This window comes from Corapipo altera, unplaced genomic scaffold, assembly GCF_003945725.1.
Source record: "Corapipo altera isolate COAL_440 unplaced genomic scaffold, ASM394572v1 180, whole genome shotgun sequence".
NCBI classification, from domain to species: domain Eukaryota; kingdom Metazoa; phylum Chordata; class Aves; order Passeriformes; family Pipridae; genus Corapipo; species Corapipo altera.
Genome location: NW_020884915.1, coordinates 3674753 through 3689353, shown reverse-complemented (window position 1 = coordinate 3689353; position 14601 = coordinate 3674753). Strand labels below are relative to the sequence as shown.

Below are 14601 nucleotides of genomic sequence, written 5' to 3'. Positions count from 1 at the left end.
ATAAAATTCAACTTCGATACAAAAGGTGCAAAAACACGCTTTTAAATTGGATTGATAAACCACATTACAGATTTTCAGAGCTGCTTTGTTTCCCTGGTTTTAGGTGCTGCCTCTGTTCTCTTCAGAGTAATCCAGAACACCTTTAGAAGGTGTAAAGCTGATTTTTTTGGTTATTAATGGTAGATTACTCTTTTGTGTATATGCTGGGGGTTTTTTAAACTATAAAACCAACCATTTTCAATTTGAAGAATAAAATCAATGTAGCAATTTTTAATGCAGGATGATAATAAGCACTTGAAATTTTGTAGATGTGGTTGTCAAAAAGATATTAATTGATGCACTTTGATTTAATTAGAATCTTTAGCAGGCAGGAAGGTGCTCTGTGCATGCTGGAAGTTTTCATCAGACACAGACAAATCTTAGCACACCCAGTTACCTTCTTTTAATGTAGTTTGTTTATTAGTATTTGCATAAACTTAAGGTGATGGTAACACAGAGCATGCTAGGCATGTACATATTGTGTTATATTGTGCAAAAGTGAATAAATTCTGGTTTACAGCAACTTCCCAAATTTCTGTATCAACCTGAGAATGGGTTGGAAGCAAGCTCTCAGTGATCACAAGCTTAAGCTTTTGACTAGTTTGTAGAATACCAGTTTTAAGAAGTTAGGCTTAATTTAAGCTGCCTGGACTGTAACAGAAATGGATTGTTAGGAACAGAAGAGGCCTAACTTCATAAAATTTACCATTTTTTTTTAACTGTGTGCCCAATCCCTTTGATTTTTGTGATTGATTACGAACTGTACAGGCGTGTGCTGCCCCAGTGCATTGCTGCAGGAGCCATAGCATGAATTATGTTCAAGGCAGGATGACTTTTAATCAATCTGATGACAATATTATCTTGTTTAATTTGTCTGATGGCGGTATTAAACATCAAGTCAGGCTGTTTGTTATGTCAGAGGCGTGTGACATGTGGCAGAAATGGAATTCATGGCAGTTTTCCTGTATTTCCTTACCCTGACAGGCCATCATGATCGGGGATGACATCGTGAATGATGTCGGGGGAGCCCAGCAGTGCGGGATGAGAGCCCTGCAAGTGAGGACAGGGAAGTACAGGTCAGTGCACAGCCCACACATTCACAGGACCAGACTTTTTCCATGCCTTTTCCAGCTCTTTTCCTGTTGGTGTCAATGTAGACTTGCGTTTGTTGTCTGCACAAACACCTCCTTGTGCAGCACTGGGTGGATGGTGACATTTTCATTTGGGAAAACACTGTGTGTATGAAAGTGGTGGGAAGGGGAAGGCACAGTGTCCTTGATCTTTTAGAGAAATATTTTCTGCTAAACTACAGCTGTATTTTTTCTCATCCCAGTGCATAGAACCGTTGTGTTTCCTGGGGTTTGTTTATTTTTTTGTCTTGCTGCTGCATGGAAGTGTTGTGCACTTGATATAAGACGTGTCTGAAACTTGTAGCAGGGTTGGGATTATAAAATTAGACTGTCGATTCAGCAATCTCTGTGGGTCATCTCCCACAGCTTTATGAAGGGCTCCACATGTCTGCTCTTCCCTCCAGACACATTCAGCGCTGAGGTGTCTGAAACACAAGAGCTGTTTCTCCACCTCTTGCCTTACCAGGGTGCAGGATCCTGCTCATCTCTTCCAAGTGGCCCTTCAAACCCTTCTCCCTGCAGGTGTCTCCATGATCCTGTGCTTTCACTGAGCTTTCACAAGACCTGCCTCCCTGCAGCTGCTGATGGGGGACCTGAGTGCCCCTATTAACAGGGTTGACTGGTGGGAAGTGAAGGAACCATCAGGTGCTCAGGCCAGGTTAGGTTTGAGATCCACTCATGGTCCAAGTGCTGTGCAGACATCAGTCCCTAAATTTAACTTTCTGATCCCATAACACTCAAAATTTCCCCTTAACCATCTCCTCTTAACCGTGATCGTGCCTCCTTGTAGTGTGATTCAGCCACACCATCTGTCATCTGATGTCATTTATATTTTTACAGTTTTTCTTAATTTTCAAATACTGAGACTGTAAAAGAAAGATGCTCCTTTGGGGAGGGATACAGCACATGAAAGTAGTACTTGCCACAAGATATCTGAAAAGGTACTTGGTTAGCTTTTCAAGACAATGTGTTTCTCAATTTTCCTATTTAGTTTCTGTAAGGAGATAAAATAATACCCAGTGCTTTGATTCTAATGGACCAGTAAGTGATGGTATTTTAAAAGACAGATACAGAGGTATTGTATTTTCTATAATTTTAAGATAGTACCTCTCAAAATCAGTTATTTATCTCAATGAAGCTTGAAAAATCTCAAAGATTAAAGGAGTAAGTATATAGTTTGTACTGTTGGGATTATTTGTCTGTAATCTGTGCAGTCCCAGGAGTTTGACTCGATGATCCTTGTATATCCCTTCCAACTCAGGGCATTCTATGATTCTGTGATTCTAATCCCATTAATTTCCTAAAGGAGAAAATAAAGATTCAGTGGTTGATTTTATTCTGATATTATTTCACTTTGTGAATCCACATCATAACGTCACACAGATACAGGTGCCACTGAAGGAAATATCTTTGCACACAGAGGTAAATCAAACCTTTGCTACTGACCAAACCTCTCCTGGGCCATACTTTGCCCATCATAAAATGTGCCACAGGTGATGCTGTATCCAGACTGTTCAGGCAGCTGACAAACTCTGTCACACACATAGATATCTACACACATAGATATGTATAATCATATGCTGAAAAAAACAGTTTCTTGTATCAAGTTCAAGTCATGATTTCACAGCTGAAAGGGAGTCACCAGCTGTTCTAGGTTGTTTTCCAGTGTTTTGTTTCCTTTTTCAGCCTGTGCTTGGTGTTATCTGAATTCATGTACTATTGCACAGCAGTGAAATACAGATGAGTGTCTCGATTCCCCGTGTGGTGCCAGGCCTGCTGTTAGTAATTGGGAATAAAATGAAATAACTCTTGTTTGCCAGGAGAGGTCAGAGGTGTATCTATATTTTTAAGAACGACTTAGAAAATCAAAACACACAGTGAGTAGTGAGAGAGACAGAAAAAAACAAGCGATGGGCAAGATAAATTAAACATAACAGAAAATGTAGTTGTTTGGTGGTGGGTTTAGTTTAAAGTATGATATGTAAGATTTTGCATAGACCCTGTCTTTCCCTTTAGTCTTTGCTGATGCAGAGGTGTGTGCTGCACCCGAGCACCTCTGGATGGCATCGTTGGTTCATGCACATGAGTGTCAGCCACAGCCTGAGGCTGCTTTTCCAAAGGTGTAAAGCTCAGCGGTGTCAGGGAGCTGCTGAGTGCTGGTGCAGTGGGATCGCCACAGGTTGCAGTCACAGAATCATGAAACCATAGAATGATTTGAGTTGGAAGGGATCTTGTTCCAGGCCCCTGCTGTGAGCATCATGCAGCTCAGGACATGGATGATCACCCCGGCTGAGTTCTCTGTGTTTCTACAACCTTGAGTATTTTTTTTTCCATTTCTACCCCATCAATGGTGCCTCACTTCAGCACAACAAGTGCAGAGATGATTTGTGAATAAAATAGAAAATAACAAAGGAGCTATCCGAGGAACCATTGCAGCATTTTGCAAGTCGTCCTGTAGGTCCAAGGGATCCTGTTGTCCCCCTCCATCCTCACCCAAATACTGCCCCTGGCTGGCAGACATCATCACCTCTGGTGCACGGTGTGCTTTGGGGCAGCTCTCCTTGTTTCAGTGGTCAGTGCAGTTTACATGAACATTTTAGATAAAGGTTCCTCCTCCAGAGGGTGGTTGGGCACTGAACAGGCTCCCCAGGGCAGTGGGCACAGCACCAAGGCTGACAGAGCTTAAGGAGTGTTTGGACAGCGCTCTCAGGGACAGGGTGGGATTGTTGAGGTGTCCTGTGCAGGGCCAGGAGTTGAATTTGATGATCCTTGTGGGTCCCTTCCAACTCAGGATATTCTCTGATTGTGTGGTTCTGTGATATTTGAGGTCTGCTGCTCACCCAGTGCCACCACAGGTTATGCACTGCGTCACAAAAGACGACACATGAGCCAGGATTTACTGTGCTGTTTATGGTATTTCAGAGGGGCTTCAGCAACCACGTTCAATCCCACGCTGCAGAACAATTTGGTGAATCTTACTTGTTTTAATGAGCCAGAAAATCATTTTATGGAAAAAAAAAACGGGTTGAGCTGCTGCTGCAGAGGTTGTGGCAGTAGATGGGGTGGCTCGGTTTGCCGCAGGGTGGGCAGCCTCCAGCCAGGAATGGGAAGCTGACTGCAGCCCACAGTGGCTGGAGCCTTCCTCCATGGCATGTTTATGCCCTGCTGCTCTGTGACGTGGCACTGGGTGCCAGCTCCCTGCTGAACTGAGGAACTGGTTCTGTGAGTGCAGGGTGGGGGTGGTTGGCTCTGCGGGCGAGTCGAGGTCCAGAGGGGAAGCAGAAGGGATGTGCACGGAGAGCTGGTGCAGCCTCAGGGCTGCCTCTTCCCTGGGCTCTCACCCTCCTGGCCTCTGCAAAGTCCTCTTCACTGTTGGCTGCTCCCAGGGTGGGAGTTAAAATGTGGGTTAAGCTGCTTCAAAAACATTCAGTTTTACACCACCTTGCGTGGAGGTTCTGAAAGTTGGCTCCTTTCTCTTGCTTCTTTTGCATCTTTGAAGTTTAATAAAATCTGTGCAGCTGATTTCCTTTAGTGTGACAAACTTTGCCTGTTCCACACTCCTGCATCATACTTTTCTCCTCTGGAGATCTCAGTCCTCCAACAGGACTTAATCTCAAGTGTTGAGCTCTTTCTCAGTAGCCAAACCAGGCACAGCATAGATCAGTCCAAGAAATGCAATAAATCCCAGCTTCACCATGGAACAAAACTTCTGCTGGCACAAGTCAGGGCAATAATGAGAAGATGTAGGGATAAGGTGGTGTTTTGAGGTGACCTCAGCCATCATGGTTCTTTGACGTGGGGTGAGTAGTTGGGTTGGCCGAGTATAGCCTTTCATAGGTGCAAAAATGCAAAGAAAGAGTCAGTCTGGTCTGTGCATTTGTCCTCTCTCAGTTTGTCCCATGTACAGGACAGAGCAGGCCATTGCTTCAGGCTCCTGTGTGCTGAGAGAAGAAGCTGCAGTGAGGTTTGTCAGCACTGGGAAATGTGATGCTAATTCCCAAATTTCTGTGCACACCTGCATGGAGGCCCTTCATAGCCAACATCTTTCCCATCTAGGGAAGAGCATGTACTTGCCTTCCAGCACAGAGTATGTGCTAATTCCACTTGCAGCTAATTGGCCTTGACATCAAACCAATGATTCCCACAATAGCTATTGATTCTGCAATGCTGGGTAATATCCTCTTTGTAGCCTGCAAGTTGGAGCAGAGAAAAGTGACTTTGAGGCTTTTCCAGCTGTCTCCCTGTAACATCAGGAACACCTCTCAGGTGCGTCAGGGCATCGAATTGCACGTGGTTCTTGGCAGGGGGTAAGAATTACTTACCCCCTTCTCCTTGTTATTTACAGGTCTTGATTTGTAGTTAAAGAACTTTCCACTGCTGGCATGTGGTGGCAGCCAGGAATATTCATAGCAGTGGTGCCCCCTCATCCGTGAGCTCTGAAATGGTTCAGAATCTGGCGCTGTGGGTTCACCCCCTCTCAGTGCCCACGTGGGGTTTTCTTCCTTTGATTAGGGATTTATCTCATGGCCATGGCTGATACTGACATCAGTATCAACATCCCAGAGCTTCCTCCTTACAGACATAAAAGATACCCCAGGGATGAAGGATAAAATGATCAAGGCCTGTGAGAGTTGTCATCTCCCTCCAGCTCTGCCACTGTTCTCTGGGAGAACTGGGTCAAGTTACTTCATGTATCCCTGCTTTTTAATTATCTTCTGAGAATGATTATTCCAACTTCCTTAATAAAGTGTCTTGTGATCTGTTCCTCTTTTGTGATTGAAGAAAACAGTCAGAATTTGTATAGATTTATAGGAAATTGGCTTGCCAGTGGAGAAATCCAGACATATCAAGACAGAAGTTGGGACAGAGGAAAAGTCTTCTGGGCTGCCATCATCAGCAAATTAAGGATTGAGAAAACCAGGTTGTGTTGTTGTCATAGCCTCTAAAGTGAGGTTATAAAATTATTCTTAAAAAAACAGATTTCCACCCGCAGATAAATTCGCAGCTGCCACTGTGTAAGTAAATGAAAGCTCATGAAAACTTTTTGCAAAAAAATAGTGACCTCTTTTTACTCTGCAGAGAAGCAGCATCCCTCCACCCTCCCTTTCTTGCTCCTGCATTACTAACCACACCAAGATGAACAATTTTATTATTTCTTTCCCATCTCCTGGGTCTGCATGGATCATACCAGCAGTGTGTAATGAGAACGAGCAGGCAGAGACACTCCCTGTGTGCCGAGACACAACCAGAGGCATTCTTATGGCCTCACATCCTGATAATTAAGCCTGTTTCAAGTATTAAATGGAAAGACTTCCAGCCCGTATTTGCACTGTGAAAAGTTGTATTGTAATTCATGTTGGTTAATGTCTTAAGCAATGCTTATTGAAACCTGGTGTCAGCAAGTTGGTGTTCCTTTGAGCAGGAGAGCTGACTGCAGGCAGTTCCAAGGCGTAGCCTTATCACTGTTTACTGCATATTCAAATCATGGCTTGCTCTGTCCATGTGTGGATCTTCACACTTGTTTATCAGTTTGGTTACCATAATCTTCGAATCAGCTTTGTAGAGGAAGTTCAGAGTTAGCTCTGCAAACAACTTGCAAAAACTTAGCAAACACATGCTCATCTGACCATGGCTTTACATTTTCCCAGTACATTCCAGCATCCAGACACAGAAAATAGTTTTAGTATCTGGTGCTTTAGGAATGAGTGGCCTCTGAGAAGGTTTAAGTTCTTGCTGTTGTAGCATGATTGCCCAGAGGAGCTGTGGCTGCCCCATCCCTGGAAGTGTTCAAGGCAGGTGTTCAGGGTTGGACGGGGCTTGGAGCAACCTGGTCTAGTGGAAGGTTTCCCTGACCATGGTAAGGGTGTTGGAACTGGATGGTCTTTAAGATCTCTTCCAACCCAGACTATTGCAGGATTCTTTGATAATCCAGCCATCCACTTTGCAGGGTAGGGCTCAATGTAACACATTGCATTGGGAATACTTGCTGCACTTGTTCTTGAACTATGTGTGTTGAATTCAGGAAGCAGAAAATGTTACCCTTTTACTCTGAAGAATCATCGTTTATGTGTCTTGAATGTTTCTGTTTCCTTAATTGAACATAGCCAAGTGTTTACCTTCTAGCAAAGTTACTATTTGATATTAGAAATACCAGTTGGACTAGATGATCATTGTAGGCCCCTTTCAGCTATTCTGTTCTATTCTAGTCTAGTCTAAATCCAGGTTATACCTGAGCTAAAACACTCCCAAAAGGAGCAAGGTGGAGTAGGAAGTTCTACTACCTTTTAGCTCACGCGTAAATTTAATGATCTTCAGTCTAAAAGAGAAATGTGAGTTTAGGGGTTTTTTTATTAGCAGATAAATTTATTCATTGGTACCATAATAAACCTCAAGGAAGCAGAGCGTGCTCAGGCCATAGCCATGCTGGGTGCTGTTCTGAAAAAATTAATCTGAATATCAGAAAAGAGATCAGTCTGCAGTGAGAGTAGGATTAATAAGGGGGGAATGGATCAGGTCAGTGAGGAAAAGCGGTGTCACTCAGCAGTCTTGACAGTTCTGCTCTCTACCTGTCTAATGCCTGACTTTTCCTTAGCAATCCTACTCAAATCATCTGTCTCATCTCCAACACTTAGGAAGGGGAGCAATGTGCATTTTGCACATCAAGGTGGTAGTGACCACGTCAGCCTGGGCTGCAGTTTTGCTTCCCTTCTCTCTTCACATCCACCCAGCTCATGCAGCAGCAGACAGCTCAGGTTTCCATTTCTCCTCCTCTGAAGCTGATAAAGGGCTGAAAGAAGAGGAAAGGAGGAGATGGTGCCTGCTACCTGAAGCCAGAGGCAGTGGGACCTGGGAGGGCACGTGGCTCTGCTGGCCTTGATGTGTGGGATTAAATCACTACCAGGCCCTCTCTGACAGCATTCAAAGCTAATGGCTATTTTGCTTTCATTCCCTTTTGCTCTGGTGCCTCGATGTCTTGGTAGTACGTGCTCCTTCAGCTCAGGCTGGCAGCCATCCTCCACCCGACACGGCCATGTGTGCTCCTGCATCGGCGTGAGGAACACCAGAGCCCTTGGCAGCTGCCTGGCCAAAGTGCATTTCCCTCCTCCCTGCAGATACAGAATTCCTGAGCTGAGGTGGTGGTGGCAGGAGGCAGCTCAGGGGCTTTCCAGGATTTCCACAGTCTGTTCATCTGCAGAACACTTGCTGTCACCACAGAGATCCGTGACCCGAGCAGTGCGGTCTCGGAGATGGCACAGGGAGCAGGTCCTTGCTTATTTTTATCCTTAGAGGCCTTTTCTCTGTGCCTGCATAGGGCTGTGGTGAAAAATTCCACAGTGAAGCAGCATTTCTCAACACTTGTCCCTTGCAGAATGCTGAGCTGTACCAGCTTGTCCAAGATTTGGCAGTGTTGAAGAACACCATACCCATAGCAAACTACCTTATTTCCGTAAAAATGCAAATGAGCGTGCTGAAATGTGCTGCAGAAAGGGCACAGCTGGGACAGCTGCACAGTGTGGTTTCACTAGAGATTTCCTATTTTTAAAGAGCAGGTTCCTCTTCTCTGCATATCTTTTTCCTGTAGCTAAGTGTCCTCCGGGCTCACTTGGTGCATGGAGTCCTCTCAGTGAGCGGCTCGGGGAGTGTGGCAGGAGGGGAAACTGCTCTGATGGATAAAACCGAGGCAGAGCATTGTTTTCAAAGGGAGAGGGAAGCACATGAGAGAGAGACAGGCCGAGTCAGCTGCTGATGGAACTCCCTTGAAGCAAATGGTCCAGTGTCTGAAATTTAATCTTCTGGCTTGGGCTCTTGCTTGTGCTGTAAACACGCTCAGGAGCTGCGATGCTGGAGCAGTACAAGCACAAAACAATGGAGTATTCCTGCTTTAATGCTGTCTTGTGCAGCCCATGGATGCTAGAGCTTAGCTAGTGACATTTATTTTTTCTATACAAGTGGGTTTAACCAACAAACCCAGAGTGGCTGCCTTCCATCCCTGGAAGTGTTCACAGCCAGTTCAGACTGGGCTTGGAGCAACCTGGTCTAGTGGAAGGTGTCCCTGCCCATGGCAGGGGTTAGGAACTAGATGATCTTTAATGTCCCTTCCAACCCAAGCTATTGTGTGATTCTGTGATTCCAGCAGCCACAGAGGTGATGGACACAGGTGCTTGTTGGGGTGTGTGGGAGTGGGGCTGCCAGCGTGTGAGAGCAGCTGCAAGATATGGGGATTTCTGCCCTCCAGCTGCTTCTGCCGGGCTGGGGGCTGGTTTTCATCCCCTTTGAGAGGCATGATGTGACTTGCCCAGGGTTAAAAATAAAACACCTAGCAGTGCCAGCTTTAGGTCTTCTGCAGACACTGCAGAACTCTGGTGTGTCTGTACATGAGTGCTCATGTACTGCAGCAGGAGTACGAGTGTAATGTGAGAGAAGGGGTTTGGGTGAAGGGCTCCCCTGCCACTACCAGCACTGCCCATGCTCCTGTTGGGGTGCAGACAGCCTGCAGCTGGTGTGGGATGTGACTCATGTTCACACTTTGCCCCCAACAATTACAATTCTTACTTGTCTGTGGTTTTCAGTCCCTGTCAGCAGCGTGCATGGTTACACCTCACCCTGCCCGCTCGTGGGGGGCCGTGAGCTTGTTCAGCATGAGGGGCTGGTGCTGTTGCACGGGGTCTGCATCCTGTCGAGTCTTTAAACTCAAACCATCGACCTCCCTAAAATCAGGAATGGGTCTCAGAGCCATGGGGAGCACCAGAGGGCCATTGCTGCTGCATATGCTGTTGCTTTCCACGTGGATCTGCAGCTCATCCCGAAAGATTTTTCCTACTTAACTGTGCTCTGAGTCTAAAAATGGCCCCATATGATCACCTGGGTCTAATGCTCCTGGTTTGTAGGCCCGTTCCTCTTAAATATAGTTTCTGTGACGCCTTCAGGGACCCACTCCTGTCATTTTGGAAGATGATCTTGCCCGTATTTCTTCCATGTTACTTGTGCCAGTGTGTGCTTTTATTTCACAGCGCTCACTGCTCTTCCATTCCTAGTTGCTCCCTGAGTGCCCCCTGAGTTTCAAGGAGAGGAGGGTGTGTCAGGTTTGTCTTTCCAGCTTCCACTCACTCCCAACCCGTTGTAAGCACTGTCAGTGTCCTCATAAGCAGAGTTCCACAGCCTGTCTGTCCCTGCGTGGAAACCTGGCCGTGCTATGCGGGTGGATCTGGTGCTGCAGACAGTGGTCTGTGTTCCTACAGAGAGAAGGGCTGGGAGTCATCCTGTCCTGTCCTGTTTCCAACAGCAGCTGAGGTTGGAATCTCCCCAGGTTACCTTTACACCTGTAGGTATAAGTCATCTCATCCTAAAGAAGGCCTGGTGGATCTGGATGTGCCCTGGGGAAGCTGCCCAGGCTGGACTTGGTAGGGACCAGCTTTACCCACAGCAACACATCACTTGCTTAAATGGCCACAGCACAAAACAGGCATTGGCTGCTTGGGGTGTTGCAATTAGGGAAATTATTGCAATAAGTCTGATGAGGAGCAGCTGAGGGAGCTGGGGGGGCTCAGCTTGAAGGAAAGGAGGCTCAGGGGGAACCTTCTCCCTCTCTACAACTCTCTGACAGGTTGTAGCCAGGTAAAGGGGTCAGCCTCTTCTTCCATGAAACAAGCAACAGAGCAAGAGGACATGTCCTCAAGTTGTGCCAGGGTAGGTTTAGGTTGGATATTAGGGAAAATTTCTTCACAGAAAGGGTTATCAAGTCCTGCCACAGGCTGCCCAGGGCAGTGGTGGAGTCCCCATCCCTGGTAGGGTTTAAGAGACATGTAAATGTAGATGTGGCACTTGGGGACACGATTTAATGGTGGGCTTGACAGTGCTGGGGGAATGGTTGGGCTTGATGGTCTTAGAGGTCTTTTCTAACTTAAACAATTCTATGACTATGACTTGGCCACTCATGAGAATATGGGGAGGCATGGCTGGGTGATGGAGCTGTCAGAGCTGGGTGAGTGTGTGTGAGCTCACAAGCTGTGGGCTGCACAACACCCTTTGGCTTCTTCTCCATCCCACTTCCCATTCCCAGTGTGTCCTGGAGGGGAAATATTTCTCACTGTGAGAGTCTCCAGAGGCTCCATGGGGCAGAAGGAAGCCAGCAGTGCTCCTCAGTGCCAGAACAAATTCCAACCCTGGGTTTGGAGTTACAGGTGCAGTTTTTGGAGGGTGGGATCTTGAAGTGGTTTTCATCTCAGTGTGAGCTGCTGGAGCACCGTGGCAAGCAAAGCAGCTGCTGCAGAGCCCCTTCACCAGCCCCAAAGCCCAGCTTTGGCCAAAACCTGGCAGGCATTTGCTGTGGAATAACAAGAACTGTTCAGCTCAGCTCTTGGCTGCACGACACTGAAACCAGGCCTAAAAATAGGAGAATGTCTGACCCCGAAGTGAAGGATTTTCACTTGTAACCCAGCCTGGCATCTGCCCAGGGTGACATCATCCAGAGGGGAAGTTGGAAAGGCTTCCAAATTCGTTGCTTTGCGTGGAGAAGTGCTAAATGTATGTGTCAGCAGATAATCAAGTGGCACATTTGCTGTGGCTGTGAATCAGGGGAAAGAGGGAATGGAGAAGGAAAGACCTGAAGAGGGAGGAAGAGGATTGGAACCACATGTTGGAAAAGAGTTTTGAGAGTGTTGTCTGTTATAACTCGAGGGGAGATGGTAAGTGCAAAAAAGGTCCTGTTCAGGTAGAGTCTGTCCCATAAAGATGACACTTTTCTTTCCTTTTAAGTGTGCTAAAAGTTACTGAGCTACACTCAAGGTTCTGACCATCAGCCCCCCAAGTGGTATCTGGGGTTATTCATCACAGCTGTGATTTGAGTCTGCTTGATTTAGGCTTACAAGTGTGTGGATGCTGCTCACAGTGGCCGTGGAAGCATCTGAGATGGCCGGGTACTGAATGACCTCCCTTGGTTTCAGCTGTCTGGTTTGAAAGCAGCTTTTTTCCAGGCTAACTTTCAGGGATTTGCTCCATATCTGTGCTCACGTGGCATAGATGACCATGGCCATTGTTGTTCTAACTCCCAATTGCTTGAACACAGTTCCTCATACTTCTGTGCTAAGCTGCTTTGTCTCCTTTAGAAGCGATAGTGAGTATAAGACGTGGTCGCAGTTTTCCTCTGAAACTTGATGTCTCTTCCCTTTGGATGCTGCCAGGAGATTCCTGTGCTCATCCTCTAACGAGGACACCTTTCCCTCGGTGTTGATGAGCACATGCTGAAATTTGTACCTCTTTTCAGATGATGAAAGCTCGGTGTGATATGGGATGTCTCCATTATCTGTTTTCCTTCTGCCTGTTAAATTCTCATTACCTATTTATAATGCTGTTACAGCAGACATGCCTGAAGCACAACTGTGGGCAGTGTTTGGTCTCTGAGTCCCCAGTGAAGCTGAAGAAACTGCTGTTGCTGTGTAAACACTGTGTCAAGAGCTGATTTCATGCATAATGCTGGGCATTTTTAACGAACTCTGATAATGAAAAGAGGGAAAGAGTTTTACCATATCAATGCAGACATCTGATAGGAGACCAATTTATTTGGTTTGATAGCAAGAATAGGGTTCAGGCATGCCAGCCTTTCCTTCTAGGGGTTTTAATACCCTTAGATCATAACAACAGTGAAACTTTTCCTACAGGCAAGCTGGTTTACAGACATTTGTCAAGGCAACAGGCACAGACGAGCTGGTTCTCACTTCATCAGCCTTTGGGTAGGATTTGTCTGACTAAGCAGGAGGATATTTCTGGTTGTCTGCTGGGAAATGACATGGCATGAAAGCAGAAGATGGCCCAGGCAGGGTCAGGAATTTACTTCCCATGTTGGGGTTAAGTATATGGTCCAGAGAGGAGCTTGAACAGTTTTTCCATAGTTTGCCTATTTTTCATGTGAAAGCTTGAAGCCCCTCCAACTGAAAGAGAAATTTCTATTTGCATCTAGATAACTAGATTGTGAATCTTCTTAGTTTTTGATCCCTGATAGTTTTTATTAGGTACAGCCTAACTGGAATAGCAGTGTGAGCAGCAGGGACCTGAACCTGAGCAGCTGGAATAAATCTGGTGTACTCCAGTGGTGAATGCCAGTCCTGCTGTGGGCCAGCTGCTCCAGCACAGACCCATCATTCCACGGAGAATTAGTGGAGCTGACAGACGTGAGAGTGAGCACACACTAGAGGAGCCAGCTCTTATTCTTGCAGACAGAGCACTTTATTTTTCCTTTCTGGTTGAGATGTTCTAGCAAACACTTGACTTTCTTGTCATCTTTAAACTATGTAGAGAGGTGGGGAGTTGCCTTTTACCAAAGCAAATGGACTTTTGCTTTGAAAAGTCCCTTCCTGCAGTTTTTGGCATGACTGATCACTCTGTTCTCAGCAGCCCCTGAGCTTCATGATACAGTAGTTTTGTACAAAGCTGTGTTTTTGTGCACATAAAGGTTTTAGAGCTGTCTTTCTTTAAAAACATGTCCCTAGATATCCGTCCTGGGGTTTTAACAGACAGATTTGGAGATGGGGCTTATTTGGGAGGAGGGAGTGGGCTTGGGGGCTGTGAGATGGTGGCCAGAGGTGCTGGCGCACACACGGCGCTGGCCAGCGCTGCTGCACGTAGCACAAGCTGTCAAGTAGCATTCAGTTGAAAAGACTACATGTTAAAAGACAGAGCATGAATTAAGCCATATTTTCATTTGGTCTGAGGAGCAGTGCTTGATGAAACACAACCCTTCCCCCGTACTGAATCCTCGTCTCCCCATCGCACCAAGCAGACACTGTAGGGGAGCTCGCAGAGAAATGTTTTCCCCTCGCCAGTCACTGTTTTCCACGTGGGTTTTTCTACCATTTCTTTCTGGCAGTTAAATACAAACAGGCATGCATTTATTTCTGGAGCAGAGTTCTGAGATCCTGCCTTCCCTGTGCACACAAGGGCAGGAGGTTGAAGCTGACAGTGGCCACAGGGTGCTCACGTGCTCAGTTTGAAAGGACTCGGGCACTGGGAGTAAACATATGTTGGAAATGCCACTCCTGACCGCCACAGGGGCACTGTGTGGGCTGAGCCCTGCTGCAGATGGGCTCCCAGCTGGCCCTGGCCAGGCATTTGGAAAATCCCAATGCCCTGAGGAAAGCCTGGGCATCACAGAGGAATGGTGTGGCAGAGCAGAGGGAGAATCTGCTCCTCAGCAGGGCAGCACTGATCTTTCTCAGAAGCATCTCTGTGGTGCTGGTCTCCTTTGGGGGGCTCACAGAGGCTCTGCTGAGGTAGCTCTTCCTTCAGTCCTGCTAGTGGAGTGAAAGTCCAGGCTTTGGCTGAGGACATGGAGGCCAGCTCGTGTTCACACAAAGTGGGTACAAAGACCTCAGCTGAAAGGGAAAAGAGAACCTGTCTGCATTTAAATCAGCCTAATTAAAGTGGCTTTTTCCAGGGG

At 46.5% G+C, this 14601-nt stretch overlaps 1 protein-coding gene across 1 annotated transcript in view; it reads left to right on the top strand.

Moving 5' to 3' along the window:
• Positions 1-14601, top strand: part of LHPP (phospholysine phosphohistidine inorganic pyrophosphate phosphatase) — an 81056-nt gene that overhangs the window by 23329 nt on the left and 43126 nt on the right. Inside the window, exon 6 of the mRNA XM_027655262.1 lies at positions 1024-1115. Coding sequence (XP_027511063.1) covers positions 1024-1115 — 92 coding nt within the window. The remainder of the gene's footprint in view (positions 1-1023; positions 1116-14601) is intronic.